We start from the raw sequence: 22,869 nt of genomic DNA on the forward strand, positions 1-22,869 counted from the left end.
ACTAAAGATAACGATTCTGTAGTTTTACTCATTCCCGTTTCCTCCTTTCGTTTGACAGGTTTTCTTGAAACTGTCAGCTTTAAGCAGCATCAAATCCCTGGACGTCTATTTTTGTTTAGGTTTGGGCATTAAGCTGTAAAGCTTCTTAAGGGTTCTGAGTTACAGATGATGCCAAAGCGAAGACGAACCTGACCTTTGCAAAATAAACAACATCATAAATAATTATCTGTTAAAGTTATAGGCCTAGTCCATCATTTGCAGCTACCGAAATGTAACTGGCGTAACATACTCGGTTGAAAGATATTAAGGAGACTAAACTCCCAGTGAAATTATTCTTTCTGGCAAGCTGTCGTTTTGAAGTAATCAACGAAAGAAGGCCTTTCCAACGCTGCTTCATAAGACGCACCATAGGAATATTTAAATTAGTAGTTCGTTTTGTTATTCGGCACAGCACGCGCAAGCATTGCGCGACGCACACGCACCCCCGGTTGCTATAATTCGTCGGATCAGTGCGCAACACGCGTAGCTGCAGTCGGTTCAGCGAGAATGTGGTGCTCTTGATTTGAAATTAAGATCCTAGAATGCTGTTTTTCTCGGAGTATACAGTTGAAGCTGAGCTGAAACTTCATCAAGTTAGTTTTTCAGTGCCCTTCTTTAGATTTTGAGCACTGTTTTTTTGGCTTCAAACGAACAAAATGCACAAATTACAAATGATGGACAATATCTTTAATCAAAGGCTGGAAACCCCTTCGTCCATGCAGAAACAACCGAACCACTTCGTTCAAACCACTGAGCCGGAATTGTCAATATTATTTATTTATCTAGCCACAAGTGAAGCTTTCTGTTGCTAGTCATGCAATAAGTGTCATCATTGTTATGGGCATGGCATGATTTTCTTTTAGCCATCAATCACAGCAATCTCTCGGATGTTGTCATTTCCATTTAAAGCCAGCCCACGGCGCTAGTGATTATTTGAGCGCAGACTGTGATCAGTGCTAGTCAGCTAACCACATCGCTAACGTTGTTTTCCCTTACAAAGGCGTTCGTAAACGGCCTTTTGATTTTTTTAAACATCCAACTTGAAGTCAAATTCTAGAGCACCTGTTTTACAGAAGGACGTTGTGCCAACTATTCTACCTCGGATCTGTAATTGTAAGTAACACGCCTATTATTATCTATTCAATATTGTGTTTTGGCATTCACCGACGTAGTTTTATAAACACTGTTTATTGTGCCCCCGAGTGATTGTGAGAAAAAAAAACAATCGGGTTGGATGCGAACCCACGACCTCCTGCTTACTACGCGGATATCGGGGACAGCTGGCTGGCTGGTTCTGTTTTTCGCAAGCACTCGGGCCGGGGCCGGGGCCGGGGCCGAGGCAAAACTGAGTCTACAGTGTTTTTAAAGATACGTCTGTGAAGGGCAAAACACAGTATTGAATCTACATTACCCGACGCAATTCCATCTTATGACAAGTATCGTTTTTTTAATATTAGTTTTCATATTTTATACATAGGCCCATAAAAATGGCCTATGCTGGTGGCTTAATGCATTCATGTATGTAAAAAGATAAAAGGGGAAATGCTATAAAGTGGCTAAACTAGAAAATAAACAGGAAAATAACAGTCATTGAACGGAATCTTAGGTCTATTTCATCAGTTGCAAAATTGTCTAAATGGATTTCAATAAATCGTCGAATTTGATCACCTTTATTCATGGCAAGGATTCAAAAGTAAAAGTTCCCTTAATGGTCCACAATAGCTAAGCTTTAAAAGCCTTAGCTTTGTTGCTCATTTAAAATTCATATAGGATCCTGAGAAAGATACACTTTAATTAAGGCACCATATATACAACGACACAAATGTTTTGAACAATGTTTGCTTTTTTGCCTCCATTATAGAGACAGCAAAAATGACGAGGCGAGTCGGAATGCAGTGGGTATCAATATCATTGCTGTTATGCTGTAAGTAGTCACAAATTTCATGCGATCGGGATGCATGCATTGTAAACTCTGTAATCTAAAATGTATATATTTACCAAATTACAAGTGAGTTGATTGAGTCCTACACTATTTGCGGTTGGACGTAAAATGCCGATGTGGACTGGTTGTGAATTACGGACAAATATACCGTTTATCATGGGAGAAAAATCATAGGTTTTTGTTCAATGACACATTGAAAGGGAAGAATTTTTTGAATGGCCTGGAAAATAGCACTTGAAAAAAGTGTCAGTGGAACATAACATGGCGAATGATCTTTGAATACCTTTAAGGACAAATGTACCATTCGGGAAATCCTAACCACATCTCTGGAACGAATCACTGAAGCACGCTTCGTGAACTGCTGCAATGATTTTCTCTTAATTAATATGTAAATGCTTTACTTAAAATCATGAGGGAATTCTGACGGCATTTTGGTCCAAATTGAAAAACATATATGATTCGACTTTTGTGATTCGATACGATTCAAATGATACGATTCGGCCTACTTTAAATTGCCGTAACTAAACTAATCACGACCAATACAATGTTATCTGGATATGATTTAAACAAAAATAAAAAAAGGAATCGTTTAGCTGCAGCAATACCTCTTTGAATAGATTTTTTTATAAGATGTAATAAAATCAGAAATATTTTTTCGTTCATTTGGTTCAGGTGGGTTCGTTCAAGTGAGCACTGATGGAACCGTATTCTTGGAACGAGGCCACCGAGGGATCGTTCCCTGTCCTCTCGTAGAATCCTGCCAAATTCCGATTGGAGACATCTTAGCGATGTACTGGTTCTATGGCTCAACAAGCGACACCTCCCTGCTCATCTCCTACTTCATTGGAAAAGTGGCTCCCCAAAACGGGATCCCACAGGGCGTCTATGATATCGACAATGAGTTCAGTCTCGTCATTGAGAACGTCACCGCCTTCAATGAGGGAACCTACTACTTTCAGGTCAAACCGCGTTTGAAAGTGGTAGAATCAGGAAGCGTAGAGGTCTGTGACAAGGGTAAGTGCACGATAATAATGATTTCATGATCGTGCAACCAGGCGCGGTTCTAGATCCCATATTTTAGAGGGGGCTAGACCCTTCGCACGTGACGTCACCCTTTATGTTCTTAAGATTGTTTTGTTTTGATTGTTTTGTTTTTTTGGCAAAACAGCCTTTGTTATTTTATTTTTTCAGACTCCTGCCCATAGCATTTGTACACGTTTTCATCGTGCCCGGCACTTTGGGCTCTACCATTTATCCAATTGCCTCTGTACTTACTTGGCATATACACATAGCCCAGCACCTGAAGATTTTTTTTACCGAACATTGACGTCATTATGTCGTCATCACGTGTCACGTGACGTCACATTATAAGTGCATATTTTGAAGGTCTATATCTATAATTAAATAATTTGTCCAGGCTGTTCCACCTACAAGCCTTGGCTTATGAACAGCCTTGTACTTCCCCACATTACTCTTTGTTTACATTTTCCCTATTTATTAACCTTAATTTTAATTAATTAACTTCAAAGTATTATTTTTTTTAATTATATATCACTGTTTTATATTATCCCACTTTGTATTGGTTCACTAGAGAGTTCAAATTGAATTCTTAAATGTTCCTCTTTGGAATATCTCAAATTGGAGATCTGAACCCATTAATGATGAGACTTATATCCTATACAATCTCTCTGACGATTAGTATACCCTGGGGTCTGATCTGAATTACCGAGTCTTTGGCTTCTTTGACCAATTTTGAAAGAGTGAAGGCGCTCTTGCAACGCCACTTTTTTGGTATGCAATAACAAGAAGAATTTTCATATAAGCAGTTGAGTAGCTTTAATTTAACAAACAAAGATTGTCAAAGCAGCCTAACTCAAGAGTATAAGGCATCCCCACTCCAAAACTTTCCATGGGTTTGCTGTCACGTTAACTTTCTGATCTTTTCTCACGATAGTCTCCCCAAGTCGTCCATATCCTACCGTCATCGGCTGCAATCAAGACCACGATGCAGACACGTGCGAGGTGAGAGTACGACACGACAGCACGGTGCATAACCTGACCTGCGTCATGGAGCAGGTCAAACCTGCCGTGCAATTGGGGTGGATCCGTCTGTTTTTGGGCGGGCAGACGGAACTCAATGCCTCCACGACAGTCGGGCCTGTAGTTCTACCGGCCTACACGGGTAAGCAGCGTTCTTGGTAAAAGTAGTTTCATTCCGAAACAAAATAATAATCCTTTTCTAAATAGCTTTTGTTTTAGCAATGGAAAATACAAATTCGAATTACTGGCAGTCGGACAATAAGCCGCGGGGAGGGCTGGTTTCCGCCTCATGGTCATTATCGATAATGTATGGACTGGGAGCCAGTCTACTCGCTGTTTGTACGCAAAATATAAAAGAAAGTCACAGAGTTGAAGTTGAAGACGCCCTAAAAGAGGTTGGTTGGCAAGGGAAACGCAACTTTTATATCGTGTAGTGTCTGGCTGTTTCATTTTGACTGTTGTATTATAATTAAGCTGAAGTGGTATTGATTTCCTTAGAGGTCGGTCGTTGTTCCCCCCCCCCCCCCGACAGTTAAGCCCCAAAAAGTGTCCGGTTTCTGGTATGGAGCTTGCCCCAAAAGTGGTGCGGCGACGCGGGTATTTCCCCCTACTTTTGTTTTCTTCAAATTTCGGCTTATGTTGCAGATGATGCTTCAATCCTTCAGAGTGGAGCTTGAGGAGACCTCATAAGGCTTGAAACTTCTTCACCCACTTACGATCTCGACCGAAACAAACAGTCTTCAGGAAATTTTGATAGTCAAGACAAACATCAGAAAAAAAACGGTAGTATAACGTTAGACCATACATCGACATCGACTGGTCATTAGTCTGCTCCCTTACATATTGCAATAATTAAAAAGCGTTTACAGGTTCCAGATACACGACCATCGCTCCCTCAGTCTGGCTTCCAGATGCACAGTTACAAATTACAAAATAATGGGAGCCCAGAGAGACCACATAAAACTCATTCTCGATCGTAACCCCATCTAAAAACACGTTAAAATTGTGCAGTAGCAGGATTCCAGTCAAACCAGTGAGTTTGGTGGTTTTGAGCCATCATCTTATTTTGAAAAAAATACTTTTAAATTTTGCAGGCGCGCATGTCTACGGCGACGCGCGCGCATACCAGAAACCGGAGCTTGCTTTGCGGAGTTTGCTGTAAGAATTTGTTTCATGTGGGCACCGTTGATCAAATAAGCAAATAAGCACAAGAGCCTTGATAAATTGGCACATAGCTTCTCACAACTGGTACATTATCCTTCTTGTGACTGAAGAATGTTTCTGCTCTTTTACAAGTGGTAAAAAGTGTATCGTTACTAAGTATGTCAAAATATGATTGATTTGAAAATTACCAATCAGGGTCGTCGTTGAGGAACAACACCTATTCAACTTCAGCATCAGTCCAAGTGGCAGCAGTTGACGATGAGGAAGTCTACGAGTGTGAGGCAATGGGTATTGCAATAGGAAGCAGTACACGCACGAGGGTGCGCCTTACCAAAACTTACCCTACAACGGCAACTTATGACACAACGGCAACTGACAATGAAATGCAGTCCTCCAATAATCCAGGTATAGGTAGCAGTGTCATGTCGGAGCCATTTTGGTGTGGATTAATTGTCTATTTGGTTGAGGGTTAATCCTCACGTGATTCGCCCATTGCAGAAACTCAGTGAATCAAGTCGGATATCACTTGAATCAAATCACACATCAATCGAATCAAGTCAGGTATCAACTGAATCGAGTCAGATACAGCAATAAAATTAAGTAAGATATTGTTTTTCATTGCTTTTTGTCTCTTTTCAGGAACAACGCTTGTTTTGATGGACGAGGTAACACCACCTGCCTTCCCATTTACCCTGAGGCTTGCTCTGACGATTACCATATTGGTAGTGCTATTTATCGCAGTCATCTTTGATGTTATTTTACGTATGTTTCTCCACGAAGTAAGTATATTGTGAAGAATTATTCACTGCTCAAGGAGGGATAAGGAGAGAGGATTTTCTTGTCAACATTTGGGAAACAAGAAGCTTCGGAAAATCGTAAAGCGGGGGGGGGGAGGGCTGGACTTCCACGGAAGAGGTATACTAAATCGTGATTAATCAAGTGTTTGGTACTGTTTCTAATATCCTCAATTTTGGATCAGTTAAGATTATTTTACCGATGACAATAACGTTAAAACTGACAAGGACATTATGGGGTTTGCGGAGGTCACATGGTTTTTAATGCTTAATATAAAAGGATTGTTTTCTGAGAGAAATTAATTTTCCATTTTTCAAACCTCAATCTCTTGTCTTTGGGCGATCAACTACTTATCCTAATTTTTTGGCTATACTTCGACTAAACTTTTTATTTGTAATGGTTAATGTTTGTCATTCGTGCAGGTGCGTCTACAGAAGATTCTCAATGCACACATTCGTGAATCGGAGATTTGATAACAAAATGAATAAATTCTTTGTAGTATCAATTGTATTCTAATATTGCCACATAGGGAACCAGATCGCGTGTTCTTGTGGAACCAGTGGCAGTAATGCGAGTGATTATGTGTAGAAAGTAAAATTGTGACCTCAAGAACGAATGGCATGTATGATCTTATGAACACTGAAATATTTAATATGTATTGTGCAAAATAAAAATGGGGGAAAGCACAAGTTATTATCTTACTGATCAGTTATCTGCGAAACGGGCGTCTTGTTGGCATAGTAAAATTCCTAAATCCCGCAAAACTTAACTTTACCAATTTTATTTGTAAACCAAAAACCGTGTTGAATAGTAAAATAGGAAATATTATGATTAGATAATAATATTATAGCAATGAAGATGGATATTGTTACTAGAATGACGTGGGCAATATTGTCTGTCCTTTCCCAACAATTGTTTTCTTAAATATGCTGGATTCGTTAGTGACTGATTAATACCTGGGTGAGATATTCCAGTCGGACAGTGCACGTAACTACAGACACTTTAAGGGGGCATAGGAGTTTTCCCTTTGAACGTACAGCGGATGGTAGAAGGTAAATTAACCCTGGAAATTCAACAAAATTTTAAAAGTTGTCTGACAATGGCTACGACATAAAATAGTGTCGGGATTAAATTAGGACGGCGTGGACCACCCGATGTGTACATTGCTCTTAGAGTCATTTAGTGACATGTAATTATGTTTAAATTTGCAAGAGAAAGTTGAGAGATTTCTGTGATGGATGCAAAACAAGTTATCGTGTGTTATACTTTGTTCATTTCCACCATGCAAACGTACATATCTCATTCATGGTGTGTTCTTACATAGAATTATAGTTTTATTCTTTCCATTTAGGTCAAGACTTAGTGACCGAATTCACACTGAATTAAACAGAAAGCTCATTTGTAAATATTTTCTATGCGGAATAAATCAATTGCTGCACAGTGCTTTCTAAAAAGAATCTTATTCACTTCTAATGTTCGCATATGTCTTCGCAAACAATTTTTCTACCTCCGTAATCTATTGCAGGTTCTTTGTAGATTTAAAATTGAATGATGATTTTTTTCTCTTTTGCATTAAGAGGAATTTGTTGTGTGTTATGCATATCGATCCATTGTTAAACTTTTATTCGGCTGGGATTTTGTGTATAATCTTTGTAATTTTACATTGGGCTTATACATATGCCTTTTGAACATATTTTGTAAAATATTTTTTACATATTTGACATAGGTTTCCCAATTGGTTAATCCTCTCGTGTATCGCCCATCGCAGAGGAACAAAGACCTCCTCGACGTAACGTCACATGAAAGGGGTCTATTGGGTAACAATGCAAATCGGGGAACCGATTCTGATACTTATTGAATCAAGTCAGATATCAATTGAATCAAGTCAGATAACAATTGAATCAAGTCACATCTCAACCGAATTAAGTCAGATATCAATTGAATCAAGTCAGATATCTATTGAATCAAGTCAGATATCAATTGAATCAAGTCAGATAAAAATTGAATCGAGTCAGATATCAATTGAATCAAGTCAGATAAAATAGAATCGAGTCAGATGTCAATTGAATCGAGTCAGAAATCAATTTAACAGAGTCAGATGTTGTACATGATTATGGCAACTTGACTTTCTTTCAGAGACAACGCTTTTTTCGGCACAGAAATTATCACCATCTTCCTGCATACCTGCAAGGCAACCCGAACCTGTGATTGTGCTTGAAGTCGGATTGTTTATCTACTCATCGTCATTCTCGTTATTCACATTGTAAGTACAGTGGACGCTCGTTTATACAAACTCCGTTAATTGATATAAATTTTGGTTATAATTATAGTAAACATATATCATTGGTCCCGACCTTGCAATTTATGTGTACAATGAATGGGACCAGTGTTCCTCTTAATGCAAATTATTATAATGATTGTTATTAATGCAGATATGTTTAAAAAAGAAACTCAAGAAAGACAAGTATGCATCGAAGACGAGGATTTTGGACTGGGTCAATTCTGCGGAGGGTAAATATTATTCTACAGTTTGCACCTTGGGAACCAGATCGAGCGGCTCTTCAAGAACCACCGACGATGGTATAGGTGATTGTGTGTAAAAAGTAACATTGTGCTTCAAGAATGGAAGTACTGTCTGATCTTATGAATACTAAAATATGCAGTTTAGTTTGCTTGCCAATTTTGAATTGGATATTATATTAAAAAGGTAACCTCGAAAAGACGCTTTGAGATTTGTACAATGTAATATTATCTGAATTCAAATATATGCGATTATGCAAATGAGAAGTATTTCGTATGTATATATTTGTACATGTAAATTTTATTGGCGTTGGAAATGTTATAAACACCGAGAAGTTGTTATGTTTTGTCCATGTTAATATTATGAATAAGTATTGCACTCATGGGCGTCGCGAGGGGGGGGGGGCAAGGGGGGCACTTGCCCCCCCCCCCCCCCCCACCCGGGAAAGCCCCCCCCCAAAAAAAATTTTTTTTTTTTATTTATTGTTCTGAATATATATTATCTGAATATATATTATCATTCTGACCATGAATTATTTACCCCCCTAATACTTATAGGAGCTTTGTGGCTTAAAAGGATTCCGCAAAAGATAATTATTACATCCAATTCTACTTATCAGTAGGGGATCTAGAGGGGAGCCCCACCCCCAATTTAGTCGCTGACTGATGTTATGAATATGATCCTAGTCAAATGGGGCCAAAAACTTAAATAGAACGCTAATGTTCCTATTTTTATATATATATATATATTTTTACAAATGGCCTTATTATGCTGGACAAAGCATCGTATATCCCAAAATGTCCAAGGGGCAACCTCCCCGGACCCTCTATAGCAAAGTGTGCCAACAATCAAACACCCTCCAACCCACCTTCATACTCCACTCCACCTTTAAGATGGATGGGGTATTTTTGTATACATACGTCGAGTGACTGAGGGTGAATCGACCCTGTATTAACCAGAGATTAGAATCTATCTCCAAAACGACACTAAAATAATTGTGGGGTTAAATTATTATTGCATGGACAACGCAGCAGGCCTAGTTGTTGTATTTACTTACGTCCTGTCAGGAATTTTGGGTTCTCAAGGAGCTGAGCATGACACATTTAAAGGAAACATGCAAAAGGATTTTTATGACTTTTAAATACATTTAAACAGCCTTTTTGCTATGTAGGTATGACAAACGTTTGACTTTCCACCTCATTTGTAGCAATAAAAGGGAAAAAATTCACCATAGTAATTTTTATGTTCATGAAAATTTTGCATGAGCCGAAGCATGATGCCATTCAAGGAATAACAGTAGTGTCTCCATAGCTTTGTGTACAAAATTAATGTATTTTTTCCCCGTTTTGGGGGAGTAAGTTCCAATTTTACTTGTTTATCATGTTAAACAGCTTGTTTGGAAAATATTAGTTGCCAATATTTCTTCAAAACTTTGTTGTGGGTAGTTTTAAAGGACTAATTGTTGTATATTCTGTTCATATGCAGCCAACTGTTAATCTTAACCGTTTGGCACTTGGCGACTTTTTTAAATAGTGAGTCTTACACCTCTTATTCCACATGATTCTACTCGTTACATATCGACGTCACACACACCACAGTCTAGTGTCATCTAATGTTTTGTATAAAAGTGATAATAAGTTATTAATAGAAATTTATTTGAACATTTGGACGTTAAGATTAAGAAAATTAAAACAAGTTCAGGAATGAACCGAAATGTAAAAACTGTCACCCTGAGATGTGTTCCTCCAAATACCCCCGTTTACCATCGGGGTAAAAATAGGAAAAAGTGTCTTAAAAGAAAAAACTTATCCCAACATGGATACAATTTTCGTCACTGACACCATGCTGACACCCAGAGCATGTTGTAGCAGAGGTGGCAGCAAGTCATTTTTTGCAAGTCCAAGTCAAGTCACAAGTCATTGTTTGCAAGTCCAAGTCAAGCCACAAGTCATTAGGTCCAGTCATTAGGTCCAGTCACAAGTCAAGTCACAAGTCATTAGGTCCTGTCACAAGTCAAGTCACAAGTCATTTGGTCTAAACACAAGTCAAGTCACAAGTATCTTTGTCCAAGAACACGTCAAGTTGCACATTATTTTGTCCAGCTGTAATAAGCTAAAAGAACCTGGCGTCAACTTACGAGTTATTTTGAACATGCCTCCTTAATTCCCCTTTTTTCAATGTCTTGCAATTACTATTCTTGTAGTTTATCACATACAAAAGTATACCTTTGTACACTTTAATAAATGTACTTTACATTGTAGAAATAAATGTTGAGATGACCGCGAAAAAAGACTTCCTCACTCGATTACATGTAGTATACTAACACTTTATTTTTCAATTTTTATGTATACTAAACGCCTACCAATGGGTTAGGCTATCCGGTATTTTACATGCAATTGACAAAGGCCTGCTTTCTTTTCATGAAAGGTTCCTTTCAAAGTTTGTTCAACCAATACATTAAGCAAGAGACAAGTGGCTCAAGTAAGCAAGTGGTCATTGAAAACTGTAGTTTGTTGTGACAGTCTTATTGAAAACTTTTGAAACTAGTGGGAACTATTCTTTTTACTGGATTTAGTCACTGAGGTCTATTTTCTGGAATGAAAAAGCTTATTGAAAGTATAATAGCTTAATTAAAGTGTACTGGGTCGCTCAAGTAGCGTCTGACTTGGGTTGGTAACAAGTCATTTTTTGCAATCCCAAGTCAAGTCACAAGTCATTGTTTGCAAGTCCAAGTCAAGTCACAAGTCAAAGCTGGTATTTACAAGTCAAGTCACAAGTCACAATAATAGCAACTCGAGTCCGACTCGAGTCCAAGTCACATGACTCGAGTCAGCAACTCTGTGTTGTAGCAATACAGTACGGGGAAAAACGTTTTGAAAGGTTTGACATGAATTTAATCCACCCTTATACTTGTGTAATGATACAGAAATTTAATTCAGTAATGCTTTAACTGGTGAATTTAGATCAGTGTCAGTTCGTGAAAACGAAAATAACCTGGATATGACATAAAATGTTCTATATCTATGTGGTTCTAGCGCGTGCCGCGTACTGCCGCACAACTGGGTGTCAGTTCGTGGTGATGAAAAATCGAAATGACAAGAAAACTTGGAAAATATGGAGAGCGCTAGGTAATCCCCTCACAAATAAAGTAATATATCCACACACTAAAATACAATTTGAATTCCCAACGAGGTACAAAGCCCCATTAAATGGGCTCTACTACGCGGGTCATACTGACAAAAGTTTACTTACTGGGAACCGTCAATGTTCTGGACCTTGCCCTCGCAATCGACTATCGCAGCAAACTCTGCATTGAGTTCTGTCGGAGTGTGTTTGTTTGTTTATGTCATAAGGCTATCCATTTTCGTCACGATGTCAAAGTGCCAGAAGTAACTAATGGCGTAAATAAGGTTCAAAGCGCAGGTGGCTGGATTTTTTTTGGGGGGGGGGTCACTTGCTGAAGAGGGTAATCGGTGGATTTTGAACTATAAATTCTGAAAAAGAAGTTTTTCACTTGATTTAAGCAGTTGATTATAGGCCCATCAATCTTTCATTTACATTAGATGTTTATAAACTTACACATTTTGTCATTGATGATTAAAGCCTCTTTTTTCCTTTTACCAAAGAAAATTGGGGAAATTAAAAGAGAAGAATTGTGTCAGATAATGAGGGCGTGGTTTATAATAAGACCCTGCCTGCCGATCTTCACAACTTATAATAAACACGGTGCTATGTATATTAATTCATCTTTGGTATGTAACTACTAGTGCCCAGTAAACAAATGGTATGAGCCCCAATTCCCGTGCAAATTTGTGATATAAGAGGGTACACTAAGTGGTACAGCAAAGCAATATATTTTGTTCAGTTGTTTCCTAAGCATTCCTGAGACCTTAATGATCTAGATAACCTCTAGATAACCTTCCATGTACTTAAGAAATTGAAGGGGTCATCATAAAAATTACGTACGTAACAAAAGACATAATTTTTGCTACAAATTGACACGACACTAATTGTCATGTGGATGAATTCACCCAAACGTCATCTCATTCACATAATACCCTGTGACATCTGAAATATACCGGTTCGTTGTCTTGGTTTTTACAGGTAAAAATGCTGTAGGGATAGGAATGAAAGGGCACAATATTTGATAAAGACATTTTTTGTAATTATATAACTTCTATCAATATGAATAGATTTGTTGCCAAACCCCGGCGTCTGGAAATCAATCCATTATGCACCGCTCACTACGCTCACTATGCCCTTGTCGGTTGATGCACTAATTCAAGTCTGTATACATAGTTCAAAAAGATGAACATTAAGGCACCAACATACAATAAATGTAGGCCTAATTCGGGGGGGGGGGAGACCAAAATCTATTTTTAAATAATTGTCTTTTTGTTTGTTTTATAGAGACCACCTAACTGATGAGGAATGTAGTGGAAATATTTGTTAGGCCCCAAAAAGTCTCCGGTTTCTGGTATGCGCGCGCGTCGCCGTAGCCATGCGCGTCGGCAAAATGAAAAAGTTTTTTTTTTTTTCAATAAAAGATGATTTCTCAAAACCGCCAAACTCACTGGTTTGACTGGAATCCTGCTGCTGCACAATTTAAACGTGTTTTTAAATGGGGTTATGATCGAGAATAAGCTTTATGTGGCCTCTCTGGACTCCCAAGCAAAAAAAAAAAACCAGATACAAAAAGCCGCGTCGCCGCATCACTTTTTGGGCAAGCTCCATACCAGAAACCGGAGACTTTTTTTGGCCTTATTATCCTGTGAGTAATTCAACATTGGGGTTTGCCCCACCGATCGAAATATTTTAATTAAAACTCCATGAGCCAAGTTGAACAAAGCTTATTTTTTATTCAAAATTAGACTCAACTCGTTTGGTTGGTTTCTGATCACATTCAAAGTCGTTAAAAGTACAAGAACGATGATTAAAGGATGTTCTTTTGAATTGATTTAGTTGTTAACATATATGAGAGCAAGAAATTACAACGGAAAATAATTTTTCAAGTTTTCGATCATGGCTAGGAACAGTTGGTCTGGTCCCCGTCCGGGCAACTAATGTAAAAATGTCGCGCGGGTTTTGGAATCACGTCCCAATAAACAAAATCTTAATTGGCGACGTTGGAAGACGTCCACGAGGAAAAACAACGAAGTTTTGGTGAGTAAAATTCACGTTAAATTCAGCTGCTAGCTGTTTGGAAAGATGGGTACAAGGTGAGGAGGTGAATTTGTTGAAATAGATCGAGAAGTTCAGGAGAGTGTGGACCTAGCTGGCGGTGTGCCCTGATTGCCTGCCATCATAATCAGTACAGGCAGGTAAGCTCATTGTCAAAGTGCTTTCCGTCAAAGTTGGCAACACTTCTTGCTATTTAACCCTTACTTCTGGAAGTATTTGGTTAGGAGTACAAACCTTTTTCTAATTAAGTTTAAATGTTCTAGGTTTATTTCAGATTTTGTTTTAAAGAGCATTTAACATTTTTCTACTGCCCACTTTCGGTGAATTTGTAGTGCTAGTATAATAATAGGGACAGTGGTTCGTCACTGTCACAATAACATGTATTGTTGATGTACCCTAACGTCGCGCGGCCCCTAACAGTATGGTTTTTGGTGCTGAATATTCTCCGGGTTTTTGAAGAGGTTGCAATGATTCAGATTTAGATGCCAAATATTAAAAAAATTGATATTGCGGACGTCGAAGAAAATTTCTTTTGTGCATTGGTGATTGGTCACCGCTGTTCCCGAGACACACAACGTGTATATCGTACAAACAGGGAACGACAGGAAAAACGTATTCGTGCTCCGTCGTGTCCAATGTAAACAACTTGGTTTTTTTTTCGTCTTTTCTCAGGAACGGTAAGACATTAGGTTGGTTTCCTTTTAACCAGATGTTTCAAAAGGGAAAAGTAAACAATCCAAAAAACACAATGGACGGTTACCATGGCAACGGGCAAAAAATCGGTTTAAAAAGTCTATTTTGGTTACTTGCTCCCCAAGTCCTTTCATTCCACAAAATATTATAGAAAAAAAAAAAATTGAGTGTGGACACTTATATGAAGTATTTACACGAAATGACTCTTAATCCATAGAAAAACAGGAAGACTAAATACAACAAAACAACTGCATAAGGTAAACAATCTCCCCCCCCCCCCCCCAGAATTGTTATTATTGTTGGTATCGTAATGAGAGTCATAAATAACAGAATTTATAAGCATTTAATTCTCCTTAAAATAAAAGAATTATAGGCCAATAACCCATGCTTAAATCTAGTAAACTCTTGACACTACCAATCAAAAAGAACGCTTACTGGAAAGAAAGCAGTACGCAATAAGTCTTTCTCTGTGAACTTTTCTCATTTGAAGTGACGAAAGGAAAAGTCTGATAATGTTATTGAACAAATATGCAGAGTTTCAAATCTTAAAATCCCCAAAAGTATGAAAAGCATAATTTTGCTGTCTGAAGATGTGTGTGGAGAAAAAAACCTGGATAGTCAGTCAGGAAAAACTGTTTTAAAAGACACACCCAGGGGTGTAGGCGCGGCCCGGACTGACCGGGATGCACACTGAAGGGGTGGGATGGGGGGATGGACCGTATGTTGCTCTATAGGGCGGTTGTGGTTCTAGTCTTCATATATAGTTTCAAAGTCCCTTCGATGAAAATGGAAAGGTAATTCTACGTCGTTTCATTTTATTAAAAAGGTATCAATTTCTTCATTTTGATACCCCACTCCTCCAGATCATTCTGCTCGTGCATGTGAATGTTCCAATGACAACATTTAGCCAGATTTTTTTTTCGTCACTTCTCCTACAATCGGCCCCTGAAAAAGGGGGGGGGGAGTTGAAACATGGGCTTTGTCTCTCCCCTCAGCTTTCAGCTTTTCCAGGACAAATTATCGTTACATTGTAATGAGAAATCCTCAATATAGGTCCATGTTGTGTTTCATGGAACATCAAATCTTGTAATACGAGGCCAAGTTTATTTCTTTTGATTAATACGTTTTTGTTTACCAATTTTGGAAGTTTATTTGTAAAATTTTGTAAAGTTTATCAGGACAAATCAGAGATATTCAAAGCTGAAAAATCCCAATTAAGACTCATTTATTCGCAGCCCTGCAGTTGCCGAGGCAGCCGAGTGACCAGCAAACAGTTTTCAGGGCTTATAGCAAGGCACAATAGTGTCTAATGTGTTAAAGCTTCATAGCATGAAGCCAAGAGCAATCCCTAGGATCATTCAAATTGGCCAATCCATGGGCATGCAAGGGGTTCAATTAATGCACCTCTGAACCTTTAACCCATTAATAGAACTTGGTTCCCCCTCAAAAGTTATCAGCGAGTAACGACCTTTGGACACTGAATGTGTGCTATATAAAGAGAATTTGCATTTAAAAAAAAACAGCGCACTTCGGATCATATATTTCAACATCGAACTTGATGATGATATTTATATTTGTTCTTGCATTATAGAGAAGGCGAAACTGATGAGGCTATAGTCGGACGAATGATGCAGTGGATATCAATACCATTGCTGATGCTGTAAGCATTCACACGGATATTTGCGGACTTATGATGTGATCGGGATGGATTGTAAATGTAAACTCTGTAATTTCAATCGTTTTACCAAATTACAGGTAACTTGATCGGTAAAGTCCTACACTATTTGCGGGTTAGACGGGAATAGCCGATGTGGGCCGACTGTTAATAACGGGTAAATACTTTTCGGGAAATCTTAACTACCAGTGTTGTAGTCGTCGAGACTGGTCTTGGTCTCGAGACCAGTTTGAACGTGTTCTCGGTCTCGACCACCAATGGTCTCGGGAAAAAACCGCTGGTCTTGATCTTGGTCTTGGTCTCGCACCTACTGTTCTCGAAATTTTGGGCCGAGACCAGCACGAGACCAATATAAAAATGCACTTGCAGTTGTAGCCTAAATCTAAATCCAGCCAGAATAAAACTGCCGTTAAGGTTCCATTGTTCTCGCGACCGTTGTACCGGTTGTACTAGACGTACATAATCTGACTACTATGTTTGACTTGGCTACGGCAAGCTTTGGCGGATAGGGCCCTGTCACACTTCTGCGTATCCTAATTCCTTATGAGTTGCGCATTGACTTTTTTTCATACGCAGTCGTACGCACAATACGCACCTCATATGCATCTCTATCGTTTTATGTAAGTTTTATGTACGCAGGCATACGCATGGTACGGCCACTACGCTGGATAGTTTTGGGCATGCACAAAACTACGCTGCGTAGTGCGTACGCTGTTACGCAGGTCATAAGTTATAAATACGCAGCGCATCGGTCCCGCATCGGTCGAGCGCGGTACGAGTACGCTATGTGTTCGTGAGGGATAAGCCGTTCATACGCGGCAATACGCTGACCTCCTATAGACCGCTTGCAGACGCGTTCGATAATCGACACGCGAAGGCGCGCGACGCCATGTTGTGGGAAAAGCGTATATCTATCCATGCACATTTTGTCCCACAACATGGCGTTGCGCACCTTCGCGCGTCAATTATCGAACGCGTCTGCAAGCGGTCTATATTGGACGTATACATAGCGACGTATTGCACGAATTAGTACCGCTCGTCCTGCGAGCGGGCAGCGCATTGTACTTATTCGTAACCTATGAGAAACGCACAGATGGCGAACTTGCGCACTACATACGCAACTCATACGCAGTGGATGCGCTGAATTCGTTACTTGTTCGCTAGATGTGCGTCGCACATAATGTCAAAGTAAAAAATTTCGACGTTTTTGATCGTACGGCTGCGTATTGAAAATTGTTGATAAGGCCAAAAAAAAAAGTCTCCGGTTTCTGGTATGCGCGCGCGTCGCTGTAGCCATGCGCGTCGGCAAAATGAAAAAGTTTTTTTCTCAATTAAAGATGATGTCTCAAAACCGCCAAACTCACTTGTTTGACTGGAATCCTGCTGCTGCACAATTTTGACTCCCAATCCCATATAGGCCTATTTGTATTAAGTTTAGTCGGGCACCATTTGCAGTCATCAGCCGACATTTGAAGCAAAAAAGTCGGGTAAAAAAAAAAAGCCGCGTCGCCGCACCACTTTTTGGGCAAGCTCCATACCAGAAACCTGAGACTTTTTTTTTGGCCTAAGGAACTCATAAGGAATTGGGATATGCAAAAGTGTGACAGGGGCTTTACCTAGTACGTTTGTGCATGAGTACGCATAATGGTGACTAGCCGTAGCCACATAATTATTATTGCCACTGGTTACCGTCAGTAAAAAGACGTGTATTGAATGCATGGTTTGCAGGGTAACCTGTAACCGTACTCTGTAGTCACATATTGCGTGGTCCGGTAACTAGACACGTGCAGTATGCACTGTTGATCTATCAGGAACTTGACTGGCAATGCACCATTCTAGGATAGTGTACGCTATGTGAAAAGCATGCGTGCCTGACTCGGTTGCAAGAAAACTCTTTTTATACGCACAGTTGGAGTTAATTTGAGTCACGTTTGCCAATTCGGCAATCATACTGTATGCGTGCAAGGAAAGCAAAGTACATTGATGCCAAAACTGGAGACAAAAAACATGTTGCAGTTTGTGTTTTTTGCCCGAAAAGAACCAGCATCAGCGAAAGGCAGGGACAACGTCTGCCTTCAATTTCATCAAACATGTGCGGCGTCATCGTTAGGGAAATCCTAACTATATCTTGGGGAGGAATCATTGAACCACGCTACGTGAACTGGTGCAATGGTTTTCTCCTTATAATAACATTTAATAAATTATGTAAATGCATTCACATACAGTCATGCGGGCATTCTCAAGGTATTTTGGCCTAAATTGAGAAACGTAGTGTGATTCGACTTTTGTGTAGGCGTACTTTAATTTACCTTAATTATTTAAGAGCAATACAGTGCTGTCGGAAAGAATGTGATTTCAACAAAAATGTAAAACTGTACAGGAATCGTTTTGCTGCAGCAATATGTCTCTGAATAAATTTATTATAAGATGTAACAGAATCAGAACTATTGTATCATTGATTTGGTGCAGGTGGATTAGTCCTAGCAAGCACTGATGGAACCGTGTTCTTGGAACGAGGCCAACGTGGGATCGTTTCCTGTCCTCTCGTTGAATCCTGCCAAATTCTTGGAGACATCTTAGCGACGTACTGGCACTATGGCTCAACGAGCGGCACATCCCTGCTCATCTCGTACTTCTTGGGAAGAGTGGCTCCCCAAAACGGGATCCCAGAGGGCGTCTATGATATCGACGATGAGTTCAATCTCATCATTGAGAACGTCATCAACTCCAATGACGGAACCTACTACTTTCAGGTCAAACCACGCTTAAAAATGGTTGAAAAATGTGTACAATGGGAAATATTGCTTACCATTATATGCTTAGCACCAACCATCTGGGAACCAGTCGCAATGCAGTACACTCAAATGGCATATTTGGCTAATAACCTTTTTTGCTAAGAATATCTTTCCTGTGTTTTGGAAATTTCTGTGCCTAGCATCTCTAGCTCTATGACATTAACTGACCAGAAATCGATATTATTAATGATATTGGGTTTCCGAATTTTGTTCCGTCTATTATAGTCTCGGACACGTTCCCCTTATGGAATACCACCAGTCTTTAACTCTCTGTTTTGCTGCAACTATTACTGTTCAACCAACAGTGTACCCAAATCGTCCATATCCTACCGTCATCGGCTGCTACGAATCGACTCTGTTTTTACCCCAGACACCGCATACAAAAACAAACGCTAATGTGTAACGCATATCCAGGCACCAGACTGTTCCTCATTTGCATACGTGTGCAAAAATCTTGCACATGCAAATGATCCAATACCAGGGTGAGAGAGCAGGTCGTGGTGGGCGTGTACTGCTCGACACCCTGGGGACGAGGTTGGGTCAAACCTGCCGTGGAATTGAGGTGGCTTCGTGCGCGTCCACACGGACACACAGTGCTAGATGCTTTCAAGACGGTCAGGCCTGTTATTGTACCGGCTCACACGGGTACGAAATGTACTTTGAAAGAAGCTTACCGTCCCTTGTCAAAGAAAACCCTTGAAAACTCATCGTTAACTTTTTTAAATGATATTGTCCATATTAGTGCACTGTAACTTAACTTGGTCCTATTGTAAAAGAGAGTCATTAACTGTTGTCAAATTAATATCGGAAGAAACATATAGTAATTGTGCTGGTTCCAGAAGATGCATGAAAAGACTTCGTGTAAATAAGAGTGAATGAGTTATTCTGAATCAATTAAATATGACTTTGTGCGCTCTGGTACCAGCTTTACTAGACTTGCATTGTCTCGTTTTATCCTAGATCTGCCTGTACTTTTTTTTTTACCATACTCACTCAGGCTTAACGTTGAGGAACAACACCTTTTCAACTTCAGCGTCAATTCAAGTTTCTTCGGTAGACGATGATGCAGAATACGTGTGTGAGGCTATGGGTGTTGCTGTAGGAGGCAATACTCGCACGAGGGTGCGCCTTACCAGAACTCATAACACAACGGCAACGTATGACAGAACGGCAACTCAGGAAAATGCTGGTAAGTTCTGTATCCTCTCTGGGGACCAGACAATTTAGGGTGGAAATCACTCAAACTTCAGGTTGAAGAAAACGTGGGGGAAATCCGGTGGAAACTAGAGTGAAAACTCTATTCGTCCGTTCGAGTGAATGTCACTCAAAATTGTCTTGTTACTGGTTTCAGGCGGCTGGAATCCTGTCTATTTGAAAAGAGGGAATAGGAGTTAGATGGAAGAAGTGAAATAGGTACGGCGTTCGCGAGTGAAATGCGAAATAATAGTTGAAACACATGTTTGCAACAGTCGAATCGTGATTCTTTTATTTCTCTTTAAAGGCACAACGGGGGCTTTGAATGACGAAGTAGTGAGAACAGACTACTCCATTGAAACCCAGACAATTGTCTACATGATTGTGCCAGTGGTTATGTCTTCAATCTCACTCCTGTGTAGTATTGGCATCATGTTATACCTTCACATTGTAAGTATTCAGTGTAGAAGCTACTTTTCTTACAAACTGTTCCCTGCCCTTTTGAATGAGTTTGGCAAAAATCATCAAAACTGAACCAAAAAAGGACAGTACATGTAAAATAATGAAAAGGAGTTTCATGAGAAGCTAATGCATGCAAAATGAAGCACGAAATTGGTTTCTGAGTCATTCAAAGGGTTATAAGCGTCTGTCTATGAGGAATTTTGTAGTGCTATTATTGCAAGTTTTGGAATATGATGTACATTTTGTATTTTCTACTTGTTTTCTGCAGGTATACCGAAGACGGAAGAAATGCGTCAATGTTAAAGGAAATGTTTAGTACCAATCTCTTCCTGGTGAATTAACACAAAGTATGGATGACAACACAAGTCTTTTTTTGTGATAAGAACAAGAGACGTAATCTTTTTTTGAAGTATCGTTTGTAAATATTTTGTCAATTAAGTCCAATGCTTCTGACGTACGAGTCAATCGGTGAATATTCACCACGGGAAGCTAGGAACTTGCAAGAAGAGTATATACAGGGATGAAAGCATGGGCGTCGCCAGAATTTTTTCTAGAGGGGGGCAAAACATATTTTTCCTAAAAAATTCTTGTATTTCTCAACAAATTCTCGATTTTTCAGTTTTAGAGGGGGGCAGGGACATTTTGCCCCCCCCCCGAACTCATTAAATTTACACCACTATGACTTCGCGCCTCTTTTTTTTTTTCTCTTTTTTTTTTTTTTTTTTCCTTTCTTGCTTTGCTGGGGGGGGGGGGGCAAGCGCCCCCCCCCCTTGCCGCCCCTCACGACGCCCATGGATGAAAGTGAAGAAATGTCTGGAAAGATGTTTACATTTAAATAAGTGTAAGAGTTAAGGGAAGGCTGTGATAAGATACAAAGCGATTTATCGTGTGTTCTAATGTATAATTATAGTTTTATTCATTCCATATTTGTACAGGTTTTAGTGGCTGAATTCTTGCTGAATTAAAGGTTATATTTTTTCAAGTTGTAAATTTCTGATCAGTGCTTTCTCAAAAGCAAACTATGCATGTCTATTTTTCAATTTTCGTATAAGTAGGTCTATAATTTGCCTTCCTTTATGGTTTATTTATTTGTTTCAGATTATAGACTGTATGATAATTATTTTGTTATCTTTTCGTTTAAGAGGCCGTGTATTTTGTGTGGTATAGGGATCAATCCAATAATAACTTCCCCGTAATGTATCTTTTTGATATAATCTGCTAATTGTGGGAGACTTTTGAGGTCCTTTTTCCATTGTTTGCGTCATATTGAGCATGCGCGCTTTAGCTCAAACATGACGTAAACAATTGAAAAGGACTGGTGTGTTTGCTGCCACCAACGCTCAAAAGTTCATGTCTGAATTGGGTAATTGCCAAGATATCAAAGATATAAAGAAATCGCCACGTAATGGGAAATTCCAAAATATTCTGGACCCTGCCCTCCTCGATTATCGATTCAAAATCATGGGATGCAGAATCAACAGATAAATAGCGCGATACAACTCTGTACGTTCGTTGGGATGTATTTGTTTGTTTGTCTGGGTTTTGTGTGGGGTTGTTTGTTTCGTGTAAGTGTGTGCCTGATAGCTATTACAAGTACATTAATAAGTGTCGTAAACACGGGTCCAAAGAGCAAGTGGCTGTGCGGGTACGTTGGGCGGACTCATTTGCTATACAGAGGGCATTCAGTGAATTTTTAACTGTAAATTCTGAAATATCAGTACTTTACTTGATTTAATCAGTTGATTAGAGGACAGCAAATATTCTATAGTGTAAAGGAAACTTCCATCCATTCTTATATATTCTTTAATTTAAGGTTCTAGTGCTTTGTTAATGATACTAACGAAATACTGCTCAAATTGAACGAAAATACTTACGCTAGTCAAAGTGTTGCATGGGTTGAAAAGTTGGAATGATTATCATTTTTATTTTTACTGGATTGCAAGATACACTTCGTTAATTTTTGTTATACTTACATCCGTGTATATGGCCTATTATGCTCACGTTGACAACCCTATGAATTAATTAGAAAAGTCGTTCTTTTTTCAAATTTATAATGGCATTCATTGTAAGCTGCATTTGAATAATAAACACGTTTACATATTAAATATTGGTTTATATTTCTTCGGCATTTTAACTTTACCCTCATCGTGTGAAAATGTCTCCTCATTGATCGATCCCAAGAGGGTTTGGAGGGAGACTTAAAATGGGGTAATATGTATTCATACAAACTCCATGGAATTTGCCGAAGCTGAACTCTTTCTGTACACAGACACACTGACAAGGGCGGATCCAGAACACATTTTTTGTTGGGGGGGCAAAAAAATTGTGGTCCCCCAAATAGTGGGTCAGAAAAATTACGGCGTGGGGT

At 39.3% G+C, this 22,869-nt stretch overlaps 1 protein-coding gene across 1 annotated transcript; it reads left to right on the forward strand.

Moving 5' to 3' along the window:
* Positions 1-1,911: 1,911 nt before the first annotated feature.
* Positions 1,912-21,466, forward strand: LOC119736761. The gene is made up of 7 exons (XM_038210772.1): positions 1,912-1,963; positions 2,654-2,995; positions 3,936-4,163; positions 5,381-5,590; positions 5,825-5,947; positions 18,520-18,803; positions 21,437-21,466. Exons 1-7 carry the CDS (start codon positions 1,912-1,914, stop codon positions 21,464-21,466), a joined length of 1,269 nt encoding a protein of 422 aa, XP_038066700.1.
* Positions 21,467-22,869: the final 1,403 nt, after the last annotated feature.

Source organism: Patiria miniata, unplaced genomic scaffold (genome assembly GCF_015706575.1).
Source record: "Patiria miniata isolate m_02_andy unplaced genomic scaffold, ASM1570657v1 HiC_scaffold_3, whole genome shotgun sequence".
Classification (NCBI taxonomy): domain Eukaryota; kingdom Metazoa; phylum Echinodermata; class Asteroidea; order Valvatida; family Asterinidae; genus Patiria; species Patiria miniata.